Genomic DNA, 19,301 nt, shown 5'->3' on the forward strand with positions numbered 1-19,301 from the left:
TGTGTTTTATTCAGATTTTTGTCCACAGTGCATTATGTTATTTCTCCGATTTGTTTGTTTTGTCTAGAGAAGTCAGCACAATCCCTGGTCATACTGAGATCTTCATATACATGACCTTTCTACTTGCTACTTGTTTCACTTTTATTCTTCAGAGGTCAGGCCCAACTCCTTGCCTCAGAGGGGAGCCACACTTGAATCCTTTATAAACCTCTGTCATGGTTATGATGTGAAGAGGGGATGGCTGGATGCCTTTAAAAAAACTAAACAAAAAAACACAGAGACAATGGGAGCCCAGATAGCACAATATGTTACCAAATTGAGAGACCTGGGATGAAAAAAGATACCCACAAAGGTAGGTTGCACCAGGGGGCTACCAACCACTTTAAGCAGGTGGAGATGTACAAACAATTGGGTGTACAGAAGATACTGGATGCTGTCGCTCTCCTAGGAAAACACACTGGTACTAAGTGTGGCAAAGCCACAAAAGACAAATCACACCCCTCCAAAAGGAAGGTGAGAAACACAAAGGGGGGTAAGAGGCGCTCAGAGTATAAAACTAAGTTAAACAACTAAAATGAAAAAGAGGCGCAGTGGCTTACCTCAAAAATGACAACTTTATGTAATTTATTATGTATATAAAATTGTCATTTTTGAGGTAAGCCACCTCCCTCTTTTTTTCATTTTAGTTGTTTTTTAACTTAGTTTTATACACCTCTGGGCTCCTCTAACTCCCATAATTTATGCTTATGTCTCTTGAGGTATAATGTTGTCTACCCATTATGAGGATAAGGGAGTACACTTGTTTTTATTGATCAAATGGTTAAAAAGGCTGTTGGCATTGAACTAGGAAACCCTTTGATAATGTACTGCGCAGATATGCATGTGTCATTTGTTACAGCAAAGCCGAATCAAGGCGCTGTGCTTTTGTATAATTACAGCCTCTCTCCGATTCCTTTTGCAGCCCTGCAGGCTGTTCTTTAAAATAGATTTGGTAGCACAGAGCCACAACAGGTAGCTGTTTTGAGTAGAGCTATTTCAAGTCAAGCCATGCTAGAAGCCAGGAGACAAGAGCACAGCTCAAATGAAATAGGTAATTGTTGCCAGGAACCTGCTCATAAGGCTGGATCCCTCCACCTCCGCTCATGATTTAAAACGCTGGCCTGAGTAGTAGGAGGTCCTTGTAACACATCATCGTTTGCTGATGGGACTTGCGTCACCAGTAGAACAAATTAGATGGTTGAGATTAGTGTTGTGTAGTTGATTATAAATGTGCAGTAGAGCGTATCATGGGGGTCAGTGACACAGTTACTGGCTGACTAAGGGCATCAAGCATCTAAAAAAAGCTTGGATGGCTAAACTATAGCGCGGCACGTGATTGCCCTCAGCTGCCAATGCACGCCTCACACCCCTCAGGTGGACTTTAATGACAAACCTTTTTAGTGACCAGATGATGGCAAATACGTAATCAGACCACCAGAAGCACAGGTTTATATTTACATGAGCTTACCATCATACAAAAGGCTTTAGTGGGATAATTGCTTACTGTTTTTACTGTACAAATTCCCCTCTGCAATAAGACTTGCTAGAGAGGCGTATTTTAGAAATGAAAGAAATGTTTAGTGAAACGTTTTGTAGCTTCTACAATAATTATATCACTGGACAACTCATACAGTATTGGACTGAAACATCCCAGGAGAAAAGTTGTGCATAATCAACTAGTAGTTTTATATAAATGTTACTTATCTGGGACCACTATTACCCATTTAATTATAGGATGAATGGTTTTAATAAACCAACTGTAGTGGGCAACATGATGTTCCGTGGATGTGAATGAAGGAAGTGAACTACAAGTCCCAGCATTAACCACTCGCCTTGAAAGAAATCCCTTATCACTGGGCTTTTCTGTTGGGTTTGCTTGTTGTCTGCTATTATTATAACTTCCTGTATATACATATTGCCTACATATTATAATGGATTTATTGAGAACCTGAGATACAAATTTTAGGGCGCTGGATAGATCTGGTCTATTATTGGGGTACTTTTGATACCCATTATACTGTAAGTACCGTATGTACAAACCAATATGTGCTTTATTGTCAGAAGTGACGGACTATATACAATTAACTTGTTCTCCTGTGTGCTCTCCTAGGGGATCATTTTTCAATTTCTTTTTAAACCACTTCAGCTCACGGGTTATTTTCACACAGAAGTCAGCGCTCCTCCCATTCATTCTCCAATAACTTTATCACCAGGTGTGAAATTACCTAGGAGAAAACTCAGGAGAAAAAGTTAACTTCATATTGGCCCAGGTCTTGCTCAAACCGCACATTAACGACAGCTACATACTGTATATACACACTATCTAAGCCAGCCTTTGTCGACCTTTTTACCCTGGAGGAACCCTGCAAATAATTTTTGGATCTCAATGCATCTCAAGGAACTCCTGCATTTATTTTGCAGGAGGCATGGTCTTTAAAGGTAGGTGTGGCTGTTTATTTTACTACCCCCTATTACAGTGCCACCTTATTCTAGTACTTTTTTATGTGCTCATTATTATTCTTACCCCCAATTTAGTGCTTTCTTTTTTTACAGTACCCCCTATTATAGTGTGCTTTATCATGCATCCTCCACTAATGGGGGACAATGCAATAAACCCCTGCAGAGTAATCTAGGATCTCTGGGGTTGCAGGGAACCCTGGTTGAGAGAGCCTGGATTATGAGAAATCCCTTTTTACCATAAGATTACAATAGCTGGAATAATCTTACCGAGCTGTGATGAGCTGTGTGTGTCTCTATAAATCAGCAGCAGCCATACACGGACATTGCTGGCTGACCGTATTGTTGTGGACAGCCTGATAATTAGCCTGTGGTGAGCACTTTAGTAGTTCCTGTTGTGCATCAGCCCTGTAAACTGCCAGAAATTTCACAGGATTGTGTGACCTAGCAATTAATTAGGGCACGCATTCCACTACATCTGACTGTGCCAGTAATTAAGGCTTGTGCGGTTCTGGCAGCACTGATGAAAAATGCAAATCTTGATGTTCGATGAACATGGTTTACAGTTCAACCACAGCAATATGATTCCTAATAATATATCTTTCTCTGGAAGCAGCAGTGTGTACAGTTTGTTCCTTTCCACACCACCCACTCCTGACATGCTTTAAAAATCACACATTAAAGTCACACTACATCTGTGCTCCAAATATCTTCTGTGTCTTTAATTTTCACCCTGTTGCTGGAGATGGACAGGCTCAGTTGCTCATAGCTTTTCAATCATCGCGTACCGCCTACTATCAGATCATTTGGCTGGTGTTTCCAGCTTCCCTGCAGTTCAGTGGTCTCTTGTGATAATACCCAAGACCAAGACACACAACATTTATATTGTGCTTTTCTCCTGGTGTACTAAAAGCGCCAGAGCTGCAGCCACTAGGATACACATAGGATAGGCAGTAGCAGTGTTAGGGAGACTTGTCCATGGTCTCCTACTGAATAGGTGCTGGCATACTGAACAGGCAGAGCCAAGCCAGGTCTCCTGTGTCAGAGGCAGAGCCCTTAACCATTACACTATTCAGACCATACAAAAGGACTTCATTCTTCTGAGCTGTATTTATTAGCTGTGCCCTAGTATCACTTCATTGGCTTATTGTTAGTGTTAGGGGGTTTCAGTACTGGAACTGGGTCTAGGATATTTTTGTTAAAACCTTGCAAATCTTACCATCACCTCTTCCCCTAATGCCTAAACCTTAACACCCTCTCCTGTTCCTAACACGTTTTGGTCCCTTACCTCATGTGTCTCCTCCCAATAATGTCATTGTAACTATGAATTTAACCTTGACCCTGGAGTCTTCCAAATGCTCAAGACTATCCTGACTTTCAGCTAACCCTAATGTAAGCCATTATTAACACTAGCAACTCGCCCAATACTTTCACCTAAATCTTGCTAGCCCATCTCTAGAAGTAACCCTCTCTAACTTACTTAAAAATGAACCCTTTGTCCCCCAAAACTCTTTACACCCACTGGGACCCATAAAAGTTTAGCAGTCATTTCAAGTTGGGCCTTCTGTCCGGTCACCTGTCAGCATCTGGAGGGAACTGCAACATCATAGCAATGGTTCAGCCTTCCATGGTGAAAATTAGGAGTGGGCTTGGATCTTATGCCACTTATGCCACCCACCCACCCCCCTCTGCTACTGATTGGAGGGGCACCAAGGCTTCAATGGTGGGACACAAAAATGTGTGAGCGACTTGGGGATTCTGTGGGATACTGCGGGAAGTAAGGGGGAGGGGAGGAAGAGCCAGGATGGTGGTGATGGCAGCTGAAACAACTCAGAGCTGCTTTGGCTCCATGGACTGTCCAGCCAAGTGGGGGTCATATGACACAGAAGATCTACACTTTCAAAGGTGAATATGGGGGAGGAGAAAAGTCAAGTTAGGCACCAGCTGTTGTATTCAGGGATCCTTGGCTTCCTTGCTTTTGGAATTTGCCTAGCCCTGTGTAAGGGTAACATTGTTAAAGAGACTCCGTAACAAAAATTGCATCCTGTTTTTTATCATCCTACAAGTTCCAAAAGCTATTCTAATGTGTTCTGGCTTACTGCAGCACTTTCTACTATCACAGTCTCTGTAATAAATCAATGTATCTTTCGCCTGTCAGACTTGTCAGCCTGTGTCTGGAAGGCTGCCAAGTTCTTCAGTGTTGTGGTTCTGCTATGAACTCCCCCTTCCAGGCCCCTCTATGCACACTGCCTGTGTATTATTTAGATTAGGGCAGCTTCTCTCTTCTCTCTTATCTTTTACAAGCTGGATAAATCGTCCTCTGAGCTGGCTGGGCTTTCACATACTGAGGAATTACAGACAAAGGCAAAGCTGTTTGCAGGAAGAAACGAGCAGCCTGAAACTTCAGTGCATGAGAACTGCAGGGGGAAAGAAACACACAAATGATCTCTTGAGATTCAAAAGGAAGGGTGTATACAGCCTGCTTGTGTATGGATGTATTTTCTATGTGTGTACATCAACCTACTTCCTGTTTTGGTGGCCATTTTGTTTGTTTATAAACAAACTTTTTAAAACAGTTTTTAACCACTTTTAATGCGGCGAGGAGCGGCGAAATTGTGACAGAGGGTAATAGATGTCCCCTAACGCACTGCTATGTTTACTTTTGTGCGATTTTAACAATACAGATTCTCTTTAAGAAACAAGCAGCAGTCTTCAGAGCATGCTCATGGCATGTAGTGGGGTAGATGCCCTGAGAACATTGTTAGTATCACCACCACATAGAAAATAAGGAGGAATTCTAAGTCACTCCCATCAGGCCTGCAACTGTATTTGTCGCTATCTAAAAAAACATATATATATATATCTCATTTATACAGATATAATCTACAAATTAATACGTTTTATAGAAACATGGTCACACCTCCTGTTGGTCCCATGCTATCTTCTCTGGTTTGTTAAAGCAGGATATGCATTGCAATAAAGGCTTCCTGACCCGAGGCAGTGCTGCCTAAAGTAAGCACAGAGGTCTCTTCATGCTGGATATATGTACCTCTGTGTGTTGTCCGTTGTTCTCTCTGTTATCACGCCTTGAAAAATGTGGCTTTTATCTAAAGTCAAATTTTCAGATAGGAGGAATCGGGCTAACCATGATGCCTCAAGGGGCAGAGAAGAGGAGGGAATGGGAGGGTGGTAGAAGGCCACATCGCTGCAAAACCATGTGGATTCAGCATAAGTATACCTCGAGCTTAACTTAGACAGCTTTGCCTTAGGTCAGGTATACTTTAAAGGATACCACAACTGAAATGTGACATAATGAGATAGACATGTGTATGTACAGTGCCTAGCACACAAATAACTATGCTGTGTTCCTTTTTTTTTTTTTTTTTCTTTTTCTCTCTCTGAAAGAGTTAAATATCAGGTTTGTACGTGGCTGCCTCAGTCCTGACTCAGACAGGAAGTGACTACAGTGTGACCCTCACTGATAAGAAATTCCTCTTTTTATCTCTTTCTTGCTCTCAGAAGCCATTTTCTGCTAGGAAAGTATTTTATAGGTGGAATTTCTTATCAGGGAGGGTCACACTGTAGTCACTTCCTGTCTGAGTCAGGACTGAGTCAGCCACTTACATACCTGATATTTAACTCTTTCAGGCACAGAAAGAAAAAAAAGGAACACAGCATAGGTATTTGTGTGCTAGGCACTGTACATACCCATGTCTATCTCATTATGCCACATGTCAGTTGTGGTATCCTTTAAAGTGGACCTGAACTCTTGCACAGGGCAGGAGGAAAACCTAGAGAAATGCACCCTGTATGTATTTAGAGAGTTTAGCTTGTCAAATACCGCCTCATCTGTGACTAATCACAAGTGTAATTTCATCTTTCTGCTGTGTTAGCCGACTGCCTCAGCAGAACAGCTCATTTGTAAACACGGGATGTTAACCCTATGTCTGCCTTCATGAGAGCAGGAAGTAGGCACACTGCAGATTTATTTCAGGATTTGTATCCGCTGTAACAAAGAAATGTTTTTCTTTAAAGAGTTCCCGGGGGGACATGTGACATAACTAGATAAGTAGAGATATAGCGAACGGTTCCAGGCGAACTTTGGGGGTTCGCGTTCGCCTGGACCAAGCGAACTTTTGCGGAAGTTCGATTCGCCCCATAATACACTATGAGGGTCAGTGCAAAACATTAATAACCAGGCTGTTTTACTTGTTTTATTTTGCTACCTGAAATAGTTAATTTTAGGAATGGAAGTGGCAACTTCTGTCTTGTCCGGTACCTTATTGGGAATATAGTAAACATCACTGACAAGCAAATTACAATTTTTCCTGGCAGCATATAACTTCTGAGAGCAAGGGGAGATAGAAAAAAGTCAATAGTTCATGTATTTTCGTTTAGGGACACCTAATAGGCTGCCACAGAGCAGATACAATAAAACATTCAAACTACTTTATAAATGTTTAAATATAAAATAAAACCATAGGATATGATGGTCATTTTTAGGAGTAGGAGGATAAATACAATTGTTAATCTCATCGGTTTATTTTCACCTCGGGTCCACTTTAACCAGTTTGCATCCCGCATACAGTATAATCACGTCATTGCAAGTGGCTCCTGAAAGCCACATGACGTGATTATAAGTTGCTGTCATTTAATGAGCACAGCGGGCGTGCTAGCACGCTCCTGGGCTCATTAACCCCCCTCCCCCTAACTACACTACTCTGGCATCCCTTCCCGTGTCTCCGATTCCCCCACCCCCCGCCCGATCCTCTGTAATACCCCCCTCCCCCTCCATGCTGCGATCGGGCAGCATGGAGGATTACAATGTAACAATATTTACCTTACCTTGTTCCAGCGCCGATCGCGATCCTCTCCCTGTAGTCCCGCTGTCAGCCTCACTATGCTGAGTGAATCGGGTCCCGGCTTGATGACGTCATCAAGCCGGGACCCGATCCGGTCAGCATACTGAGGCTGCCAGCGGTACTGCAAGGAGGAGATCGTGATCGCCGGTGGAACAAGGTCAGGTGAGAGATTCTTGCTTCCCTGCGCCTAGCTCTGCAGAGGGGGTGGAGGGGACACCTGGCATTTGGGGAGAAAAAATATCTTAAATGGCCAACTCCTGGCTATCCATGGGGGGGGGGGGGGGGGGAGATAAAAATTAAAAGGGGCACACAGCCGGCCACAAATGGGGGAGGGGGAGGCATAAAGGGCATACACCTGGCTATGAATGGGGGGAGGGGGGGGTAATAAAAAACACATCTGGCTAACTATGGGGGGGGGGGAGATAAACAGGCACGTCTGGTTCACTGAAGTGGGGGGGGGTTTACAGAGGCACATCAGGGGCTGGGGAAGGGTGACGGGGCACATCTGGCCAAGTATGGGGGAGGGGGGTATAAAGGAGCACATCTTGATAACTAGGGAGCGGGGAGGATTAAAAAGTGCCACAACAATTAAAGAAAAATCCAAAGCCGCAAAATGGAAAAAAATGCACCTTTATTTCCAAATAATATATTGTCGCCATACATTGTACTAGGATCATACTTTAAACCCTGTAATAACCAGGACAAACAGGCAAATCAAATGTGTAGGTTTAATCTACAGTACCACTTACTATTTTCAAATTATAATTGCTGAAAACTGAGAAATAATTCCTTTTTTCATTTTTTCCCCTTATTACCATTAAAATCTGTACAAAATTAAATAATTCTAAGCTAAATGTACCACCCAAAAAAAAGCCTAATTGGTGGCGAAAAAAACAAGGTATAGATCATTTATGTGTGATAAGTAGTGATAAAGTTATTGGCTAATGAATGGGAAGAGTGTGAAATGTAGAAAATTGTTCTGGTTTTTTAGGGGGAAAACCCCAGGGACGCGAACTGGTTAAAGGTTATTATGCTGTTGCATATCTTTTAGAGCAGAGAGGACTTCAGAGTTCAGGTCTGCTTTAAAGGCTCAAAAACTCGTACCAACAATCTGTCCAACTAGATTTCAAACTTGTCTTTTGGAAGATAGTTGGGCGTGTGTATGGCTGGCAAACAACCAGGTGACCAACTGAAAACAGGTTGTTTTGCCAGATCCAAGCGGTGGACCAACTATCATGCAGGTTGGAACGTGTGTACGAGTCTTTTGAACAACTTTGTTGTCTTTGAATGTGGACATGTTGTGCAGCTTGTCATGTAACTTGCACACACAGTATTTAAGTGAGATGGTTGTTTAGTTGGTTGGCGTGTGTGTACGTACTTGTCAGGTAAACAACTTGTGAGGTTGGTCGTGTTGTACGGTTGGTTGTGCATTAGGTTTTACGTGTGTATGAGCCTAATGCTGGGAATACACCAATGCGTTTTTTACACAGATAATGGTTCAATAGATATGTCCAATCTCGCTTTTGATCGTTTTACCGCTCGATTTCTGACATAAGTGAATGGAAATTGCTAAGAAAAGATAAGAGAATTGAGCGGGAAGTCGAGCGGAAAAAGGAATCATGTATTCCCAGCATTAAGCTGAGCTGACCATACACTGGTTATTTTTGATAGATAAAGTAAACCATCCATATCTTCCTGCCACTACAAAACTCAATAGTGCAAAATATCAGTTTTACACTGATTACCAGGAAATCCTGCGCCCAGTTAATTGTTGATGAAACATGTAATTTAATAAAAATCATCATGCTACATTCTTTTCCCATGTATGGCCACTCTTACACCTTTCAGCTGGTGAGGATGCCTTTCACTGCTATTCTATCTTGCTTTTAAGTTTCGGCTTCACATGGAACTTTGCCATGTTTCTCCTTACAATAATATTATCTGTGCAGTAGAGAATGTTATATGTTCGCTACAATCTCATTTTTCATGCGGAATCAGTTTTCCACGACTTTACAATGTCTGCTGTGGCTTGGGCCCCTCCATCCCTGCTTCAGTTTGCTTTATTTGTTCTCATGCTCCATTAGCATATGCTTGTGGTATTTCAAGGGGAACATTCAAAAAGTTCAGCTTTGCTAATCCTGTTGTCTCCAGGCAGCAGTTATTTTGCATTATTGTTTGCTACAGTCATTTCTCATAATTTACATCTTGCAAATCCTAACTGCTTACATTTGAGTATTTACGAGATTCTGAAATAATGGGAATTAATGAAGAATGAAAGACAGATGTTAGCCCTTAGAAAGTTCTTTTCCCATCCCACCCTGAGTCATGGAACCCACTAGCAGTGCTTTTTTTTTTTTTTTTTTTTTTTAATTTTAAACTTTCTTTCTGATTTTTGTAATTTTGAAAAGCTCTTGCTAGTGTAGTGTGATCCCTCTTGAGGGATGAGATTTTTTAAAAAATCACCCTTAGCATTATATTAAGAGCTTTTCAAATCACAAGTGCTTAGAAAAGCGCTGCTAGTGAGTCTAAGGTTTGAGGCTGATGCACTTGGTACAGCATAGTTGCAGGTTTTCTAACCTTTTAAATAAACATTCCTTTGGTTGGGTCTTAAACCAGGTCTTAGCAGCATGCGTGGTGTCAGGAATGTCCTCAAAACATTGCCCCTTCAGGTGTTTCTTCAAGTCCATTCAATTTGGCAGCCACAATGTTGGCCGTGTCGCAGGTCCATTGTCCTGCAAAAAAAGAAAAAAAAAATGCTTCCTATTATCCATTTTTTCCCCTATGGTATTCTATGCTCTTTGTACTTTACTGCATTGTTTTATGTTTTTACAATTTTTCTGTTCTTTTTTGGGGGGGAGTTTACTATACATGTTCCAGTAGGCCATTGAAGGTGCACGTGGAGCAGAAGCAGGCCTTGCAAAGCATCTGCTAATTATAGTGCAGGCTGGGAATGTCTGTTGCGTTGTCATAATGAGCAAACACATGTTTTGTGAAAACACATTTTGTGAACCACACATTAGTAACCTATGGGACTGTTCTACATGTCCACTGATGTGCTACCATCCAATCCAGAAAGCAGTTTTGCTTAGGACCTACCTAGTGTGAACCAGCCCTAAGTCTCAGTGCACACTAGAACTGATAAACAAACCCTTTATGTCTGTTTTAAGAAACACAAAATAGATATGACAACGGACGCTATCTCTATATTAAAACCCCATGACCCTGCGTACTGCTGTCTCTGTGTAGCTGGGTCCGTGCTTTTTGCTACTGCGCATGTGCGCAGCACGGACCCAGACAGCAGTTGGGACTGGAGGACGGGGCCAGTGAGCCGGGCGGGTGTGTGTGCACAGTAAGAAAAACAAAACAAAAAAACAGACCTAGTGCCCATTTTTAAACGGGCTTGGGTCTACTAGTGTTATCAATAAATTCCATTCACGCATCAGTTTGCAACAGATCTGGATCAGTTGTGGTCCACTGAGCACAAATCCCTAACATGCACGATAATTCCAGATAGGCAGATGTGCTTCCCATATAAGCCTGTGTATGAAAAATGTCTGCTCCGGACTCCAAATGGACCACAGTGGAGAACCGGAACAGATCCTACAATGTCTGCTCTAGCATACGGTGATATTACAACCCCTGCATAGCTGCAAACAAACCTAAAAAAAAAACCCTCAAAAGCAAACAGTCCTTGTCTCCTTTCCTCCCACTGGATGGTTTGAAGTCTATTGTTCTCTGTCCGCTATGCCCTGTTCAGTTAAATGCTTACAGTATCTCTCCCAAAAGTAAAACCGATAATACTGGTATTGTTCAGTGTTGCCAACCGTCAGTAAATTTACTGACAGTCAGTAAAAATTTCAACAAATCTGGGCTTTCAGTAAAGTCCATGAAAAACTTTGTGGTGTCAGTAAAAAAAAACCTCTCTCTCCCAAAAGATCACAGCACTTACTGCTTATCAGTTCACGTATCACTCTGGAATGTACACTGCTCTAGCTAAAGGTGGCCATACATCTGTAGACTTGGTGGTTAATCAACCGTCAGATAAGACAATTATTATTATTATAAAAATTGGTGCCACCTAGAGCATGCCTATACAATCAAACCAATTTTGGCCCAAAATTGGTTGCATGTATCGATCGCATGTATCAATTGGACATGCTGGAAAATCTCAGGTTGGCATGCTCGATCGGGTGCATGCAGCGGCAAGGGCTGCGATAATGGAGAACAAACATGACGGAAACCCCCGGTCGCATCCCCTAAATGTAAATGTATCCAAGTGTCCCCCGCTCCCCCTCCCCCCTTTAGATGCAGTGCATTAATACTTTATCTGTCCGGTGTCCGCCACTTCTTCCTCATTTACAGCCCACGTGGTTGCCGGTGTATTGCACGTGGGGCACGTGTGATATCTTTCATTTAATTTCAGTAATATTAGATGTCAGTAAAAAAAAAAAGTGTTCTGTCAGTAAATTGTTTAGGCTTTGTCAGTAAAAATGTATTTCCGAGGTTGGCAACACTGGTGTTGTCTGCTGTTTTTAGTAGTACTGTGCACTCACTGCCCTATTTAGCAAAGTGTTTCTTTGACTTTTCAGAGTCACAGACACATAGCTCCCAAACTCTTTTGGAGGGACAGTCCCTCTTTGGGAACTCTGTCCCTCTTTCTCCCTCTTTTGTCCCTCTTTCAGAACTGATGTACAGATCTGTGTAAATGTATTTTTCTATTGAAAAATGTGTTAAATAGACTTGAAACTTCTATACTTTATTTACATCCTTTATTTTGATATAGTTCTTATTTGCAAATGTTTATATGAAGGATAATGAACCAGGATAGAAAGGACCAGTGTGATTTGAATTATAAAACATATTTTTCTTATGAAATCTTTATGGTATGCGTGACTAGGGGTGTGGCTTGTGTCCCTCTATCTTATCTCAAAGTTGGGAGGTATGCAGACAGAGTGAAGCCTATTCCCTGTGTTAGGTCCCATATACACTGGATTAATGTCTCCCTTAATGATCATTACAAAATCTTTAAGGTGACAATATAGGTAATGCGCACTGTACAGACACGCTGTTTGGCTACAGCTGATCAGTAAGTGCAGTCAATGACCAGGGTAGCTGAGTCAACAGGGAAAGCATGTGTTTTCCATTGGATGCATAAGTGTGAACACAATGGGCTTATTCCTTGCTCGTCACTTACCTATTCTGCAGGACGGATTGCCAAATGAAGTTGGTGGTCTTTTCTGATCAGCACCTGGGCACTTTTGACCATTTAACTATAATAGATGTGCAGGATGTAATTTTTGTGTTAGAATTCAATAAACACCCTGTCTATGAGTTTCAGCTACATCTGCTGCTGCATTCTTTCTTTGGCCCTCATACCTCTGAGGCTTCACAGTGGTTCAGTATTATGAGTGACAGAGGAGGAAGGCCGGTGTGAATAAAAGAGACAGGTGGGGAGAGCTGTCATGTGGCCTCCACAGAAGTGCTGAGCTTGTGTAATTCTGAGTTATAAATACTGTACCCTCTTCCCAACTCATGCACAAGTTTGTTGGAACAGCTTCATGTTTCTCTATTACTCCGGGGCCAGTGTAGAGGCAGTTTAGATTTGCTTACCTGACTGCAGAGAACAGGGTGTTATGCACTATTTAATGTTTGCCTGTAGTGGAATTAATAGAACCACTTGCAAATGATCATTGTAATAGGCTGAAGTGGCTCAAGCAAGAGCTAGTTCTTAGCCAATTTGTGTATAGTGAACCACTGCTCTGCCTGTGAAAATCGCACCCCTTACCTATACGCAGTCTGCTATAGCTAATGAACAGGGCCAAATTTTCCATAAGGCACTGTAGGCACTTGCCTACAAGCGCCTTATGTGGGAGAGGCAGCCCCTCCTCCTCATATCCCTGACCTTAGGCACTTACACCCCGATCCTTGTCTCATGTCACTAAGGATGATATGAGACTGTGATTAGAGTGTAAGATTCTAATGCTGGGCATACACGGTAAGTTTGTTCCTTATCAATCGAGCCGCTGATGGCTCGATTGATCATTTCCAACGGGTCCGATGACCCGCCGGATCGACCTCCCGCTCGATCCCCGCGGGCGGACAATAGCGGGGAATCGAGTGGAAGATAAGGAGCGAGTGGGGATCGATCCAGGCGCCGGCGGGGATGCGCCGGGATCATGCCAGCGGCTCTATCCGGCTCATGAAACTTACCGTGTATGCCCAGCATAAGGACAGTTTGTGACATAAGGCAGGGATGTGAGTTCAGAATATTTTTACTTGGGGGTGTGGCCTGTGTTCAGGGGTGGAGTTTAGGGCACCAGAACAACTGTGCCTTTAAGCCTCTACGTTGTAAATCCGCCCCTTCACAAGAAGGGGCATCAGAATTTTGGTTATTCCTGTGTGCAAACATTGGACTGTTGTCATGGTTACAAAGAAGCAAAATAGTTCCTTCCCTTTATTAATCGGTAACAGTGCTGTACACTAAATGAATTAAAAACTTTAGAGTCACAATCTAAAAAACATGTCACAGAAAGAGAAGAGCACCCTCCTAAAGCCGTTTAGTACATATCATCATCATCATCATCATCATCATTATTATTATTATTTTATTATTATTATTGATTTATAAAGCGGCAACATATTCTATGGTGCTGTACAAAGAAACAAACATGGGATACATAATAATATAGAAAATGGTATACACCAATATACAAAATACAGAATTGGTAATTACAGTGACAAAAATAACATGATTAATAAAATGTATAACATATTCCATGACACAAGTGTGAGATGAACATGGACATTTGTATTTTGATTCTGGCAATTCTGACAAATATTAGATGGATCATTAGCACAGTCTTTATGCTTTGAATGAGATTTTATGAAGCATTGTGATCTTGTATTTCTAGTTGCCTTTGTCAAATTGAGCTGTGTTTTGTGTGTATGTCCTGTTATGCTGCATTTGAAGTGCTTTTGCCATAGTTTTGATGTCAACCAGAATGCTGTGTAAATGGTAAATGCATAGCATATGAGTGTCAAATGCAAGTCAAACACATCCCAAATGCAGATCAAACCATTCTTTTCCAGAATTCATGCTTCTTGAAAGCTGCATTTTTACAACCTTGTTTACTAAAAACATAGGGCAGGCGCAGATTGCAGATTTAGTGTCAGATCGATTTATTTCCTACATGTCTGATCTGATTTCCCATCGACTTCCGATCATTTTCCAATTGATTTCCGACTGTTTTCCATTTACTTCCATTGGAAAACAATTGGAAAACAATCGGAAATCAGATCGGATATGTTGGAAATAATCGATCCGACACTAAATCTGCCAGAAAATCTCAGTGTGTACCAGAGACGAATAGGAGTCAAAGTGTTTGTTTTTTTCGTTATACATACCTGGGGCTTCCTCCAGCCCCATCAGCACGGACGCTCCCACACCGCCATCCTCAGCCTTCAACAAACTAAATTTGTAAAGCACTTAAAACTTGTGCCACTTAAATGAGACAAGCAGTCCCAGCACTTATCATATTCCTTGCTACTATGTGTAAACAATCTGTTCTTGCATTGGTAGTACCTTTTGGTTAATGGTAACTTGTCTTGTCTGTTACAGCTGACCCCTGCAGGAAAGGCTGAGCTGACTGGAGTGAATGTGGGGGACTGGTTACTACAGATCGATGGAGAAAGCACCACCAACATGACTCACATTGAGGCCCAGAACAAGATCCGTGCTGCTGGCAACAAGCTGAGTTTAGCCCTGAGCAGGTAATAACTGGAGTACAGACAGGCCAGCTGCTAATCATAGAACCCAGTTTCTGTACTATTGCTGCCAGCTTTATTATATATATTGAAGTCTGTCTTGTTGCAAGAATTTGCTAGCTCCATTTGATTTGGCTGACTGTGATTACCATTTGTTAACTATAGCAGCCTTTTTCATCAATAACTGCTGGTAGAGATGAATAAAAGAATTTTCTTTCCCTTGCAGATTCTCACTGGGACTGAGTAACCAGCCAAAGGTAAGTTTCTTTCATGGTTACAGAAGTATGCGAATGGTGTGTGGGCGTTGTATGCTTTACTGAAGGAGAGAGGGAGATAAAAGAGGAGGAGTAGAGTCTGTGGTTGTCTTGGATGTGGTTATTTTTATCCATTTGTATCTGTGTATTTTTATCTATCTTTGCTTCCTTCATGTGGGTGTCATTTCATCTTATCTGTCTTTCCCTTCTTCCTAATCGTATACAAATGTACAATGAGTCTTTGGCCTGTTGCCTTTCCTTTACACTGTGGTCTTTTGCCTGTGACTGGCTAGCCTGGCACCAAGCTCCTGGGCCCCCCTCACCCTCTGCATGATCTACTTTCCATTCTGCACTCTTCCTGAAGCTGCATGTGCCCCACAGGATAAACACAGGCTAGTTTATTCTAAGCTGCTGGGAGGTCTCTGCTGAGGATCTAATGGGAACATAGCACTTGAGGAAGACAGATTATCACTAATGTATTAACTGTACTTTCACTTGGAGCTAGCCTAGTTCATGAAAGGCTTTGCATAAGGAATACAGTCAGTCCCCTACTTACAAACAACTCGAGTTACAATTTTCCATACATACAAACAAAATTGCCTCCATGCACAAAAGAAAAAGAAGAAACCGAAAGCCCACAATAGTGTAGTATGTTTGACGTAATGAGTAAATGTTTGAGGATAAATTATACTCGCAAACAAGGGTCAGGCAACCGCTGTATAGGCAGGTCGGGAGATTAAACCTGACCCTACTCGGGTTAAGATGTCGCTCTCTGTAGACAGGAAAAATAGGGGATGACACCTCTCCCCCAAGGGTAGACTAGGACATACAATGTAAATTCGAATAGAGGTGCCAACACAAGAATAAAATTTGCTACGAGGGAGGTAGTGGTGGACTTACCTTCCCAAAAGTAGACAAGATTTTGTTGCTTTTGGTCAACAATGCACTTTATTTCAATGCTCCACAATGCAACACGTTTCGCAGGTACAATCCTGCTTCATCAGGCAGATATCAGAGCAACTATAATATGTCCAGGAACAAGCCAATCACCTCACCTATTCTTGTGTTGGCGCCTCGGTTCAAATTGTCTCCATGTACACAATATACATTGCTGTTGACATATTGACACATAAATGACATTTTTTTGTTGCATGTTATAAATTGTTGTAAGTACTTTAAAGCAAATTAAAAGCACATTGAAAACAACCAAAAAACATTGTTTATACTGAATTCAATGTTGTCCGAAAGTAAATCATTTATCCACGTTTCTCTATGAATAACCTGACTCAACTTACACACAAATTCAACTTACAAACCATATCCCAGAACGGAACCTGTTTGTAAGTAGGGGACCGCCTTTAGTCACTTCAGTTATTTCATGCAAAGAGAATTTACCAGAAAATATCAGACTTCCTATACTCATTATTAGGCAGGGACATAACTACAAAGCCTGGTGTCCCTAAGCTAGCGTGTGCAGTTTCATCCCAACACAAATTTTGGATTACTCACCACAATCTCCCGCAAGTGCAACCTTCACTGTGCAACCTCCCGTGCTGTGTATAGTGTTACCTCTCTAACCCTTCGGCTTGGTTTCTCACAACAGTGGAAAACTGATATTTGTATGCCCATTTTAAAGGGAATCCGAGGTGAGTATTATATGGAGGCTGCCATATTTATTTCCTTTTAAAATAATGCAAGTTGCCTGGCTGTCCCCTGATGATCATCTGCCTCTAATACTACTTTTAGCCATAGACCATGAACAAACACACAGATCAGGTGCTCTAACTGAAGTTGACTGGATTAGCTGCATGCTTGTCTCAGGGTTGTGACTCAGAAACTACTGATGCCAGAAGATCAGCAAGACTGCCAGGCAGCTGGTATTGTTTAACAGATAATAAATATGTCAGCCTTCATATTATCCTCCCCTCGGGTTCATTTTAACCACAATGAAAAACTGACAGTGAACGGATCCTATTTTATAAATTGGATGTGTTCACACTAGTGAGTCTGCAATGGATCTGTTGCATTAAGCAGAACGCACTCCCGTGCTGTCCATGAATTCTCCCAGCGAGCAGATGCCATTCCCATATATCCTATGGCGGCAATACATCTGCCCTGGGCTTGAACCAGACTACAAAAGGACTATCGGAGTGGTCCTTACACTGTCCATTGAAGTCCAGCTCAAGTAGGAGCCTAGCATTACTCTACAGAACGTATCCGTTACTCACTCACCTTCCAGAGAGCCAGGTTGCTGTTTAGGGAACATAGAGGACTGGATGGACAGGTTAAATGGCCAGTGTGTAGGACAGCAGCCCTCTTTTTGGCCAGAACTCAGCAAACCATCAAGCTCTCTATGCTCCCTCTGCACTGGCTGTCACATCAGCTTAGCTCCCATATGAGATGAGTGAATGGGTACGACAGGCAGGGGAAGTGGAAGAGAGGTGTCGGCAAGAGCTGGATTGAGTAAATGTCATGCAGTATGGTTCAGTGGACAAATGGCAAACCTGTGATCTAACGCAAAGAGACTCGCGAGTTCACGAACCCCACGAAGCCCAACATGAACGCAGGCTACTAGCTTAGCAAATTACTCATTACATACCCCACTGTCGGAGACCTAACTGAGGATCTATGATGCTTACAAACAGTGCATGTGTAGGCCTGCTTTGTGGTTTGTTGTTTCATTTAGTGTTGAGAGACAGATGATTAGGAAAAAGGATCTGTACTGCTATAAAGGCAATTTATAAAGTGCAAGTGCAATATGAAAGCAACTTATGGGCTTCATCTGTGGTAGACAATTAACTCACTTAAAAGCTGTCAGGCTCTATAAGCTTTTTATAATGAAGACAACTATGAAGCAAATAATTAAGAACATTTACAACACGAAGAAACAGATGCACACAATGCATGAAGCACCTGCTGAAGTATTACAGCAAAACAAATATGTCGCCTGTTTGATCGCTGAATGACACTTCCTGTGATGAGTCTTTGCATAGCTGTGAATAGATATGACATTGAGAACTAAACAGATACCATTACATCATGAGAGCTAAAATGGCACTTATTAACCATATAAAGGACTCTAGAGAGTGGGTTGATCATTTTCAGAATAGTGGAACAGATTTATCAAACCAGTGCAAGGCGGATTGGAGCTCACCTTGTTTTAGATGCAACCAATCAGAATCCTTGATCTAGAGACCTGTGCCATTTGTGCACCTGTTTTGCTCCAGTTTTCTTGATCTGGTTTTGATAAATCTGACCTACGGTAAAAGCTGCAATAAGGCATTTTCTTCTAGCTCTACTGAGGCATGTTCCTCTCTATTCCAGAATGGTTGCTCTGGATTATTGGGCATGCGCTTACTGCACTACTATCATTGCACTTTGCTCTCCAGTATCTGGGCAGCACAGTGGTGAAGTGGATAGCACTCTTGCCTTGCAGTTCCAGAGGACACTCTCTACATGGCATTTGTATGTTATCCCCTTGTTTGCTTGTGTTACATCCCTCATTGATTTCCCCAAAAGTGGCCATAAAGGTGCGAATGTATTGTAACGCAGCAGGTGAGCTGGGCACAGGGTGATCCGAATGACTGCTCACCCTGCTGCTGCTCTAATTCCCGGCGGCATTAACTACTATTCCCTCTCCAAGTTGTAGCAACTCGGAGGGAGATGTAATTCAGGGTCTGATCGCAGGAATCAGGCACTATAGTATTAGTGCTATACTGGCTCCCAGCTTCGGCACATAGCGCCAAAATGACTTGTTTGATAAAGGTATTTGAGCACCTATGTTAGACCATGATATAATACAAACATTTCTCTAAGGTAGGTGCATAAATTATGTGTGCTTTTGCAGAGGTTAACATGCATTTACTTACCTACAGGGTGCTGTCTCGTAGCCCTCTGTTTATATGAGAGCATCCATCTTGCTGCT

At 42.1% G+C, this 19,301-nt stretch overlaps 1 protein-coding gene and 1 long non-coding RNA gene across 7 annotated transcripts in view; one reads left to right on the top strand and one right to left on the bottom strand.

Moving 5' to 3' along the window:
- Positions 1 to 2,855, bottom strand: part of LOC137563955 (uncharacterized) — a 100,667-nt gene extending 97,812 nt beyond the window's left edge. The window contains exon 1 of the long non-coding RNA XR_011030479.1: positions 2,767 to 2,855. This is a non-coding gene — a long non-coding RNA (uncharacterized lncRNA). The remainder of the gene's footprint in view (positions 1 to 2,766) is intronic.
- The window catches only part of PDLIM7 (PDZ and LIM domain 7), a 184,574-nt gene that overhangs the window by 50,778 nt on the left and 114,495 nt on the right, over positions 1 to 19,301 (top strand). For all 6 annotated transcript variants that reach the window (XM_068277082.1, XM_068277084.1, XM_068277086.1 and 3 more), the window contains exons 3-4: positions 14,977 to 15,128; positions 15,349 to 15,379. In XM_068277082.1, coding sequence (XP_068133183.1) covers positions 14,977 to 15,128; positions 15,349 to 15,379 — 183 coding nt within the window. The remainder of the gene's footprint in view (positions 1 to 14,976; positions 15,129 to 15,348; positions 15,380 to 19,301) is intronic.

This window comes from Hyperolius riggenbachi, chromosome 3 (genome assembly GCF_040937935.1).
Source record: "Hyperolius riggenbachi isolate aHypRig1 chromosome 3, aHypRig1.pri, whole genome shotgun sequence".
Lineage (NCBI taxonomy): Eukaryota > Metazoa > Chordata > Amphibia > Anura > Hyperoliidae > Hyperolius > Hyperolius riggenbachi.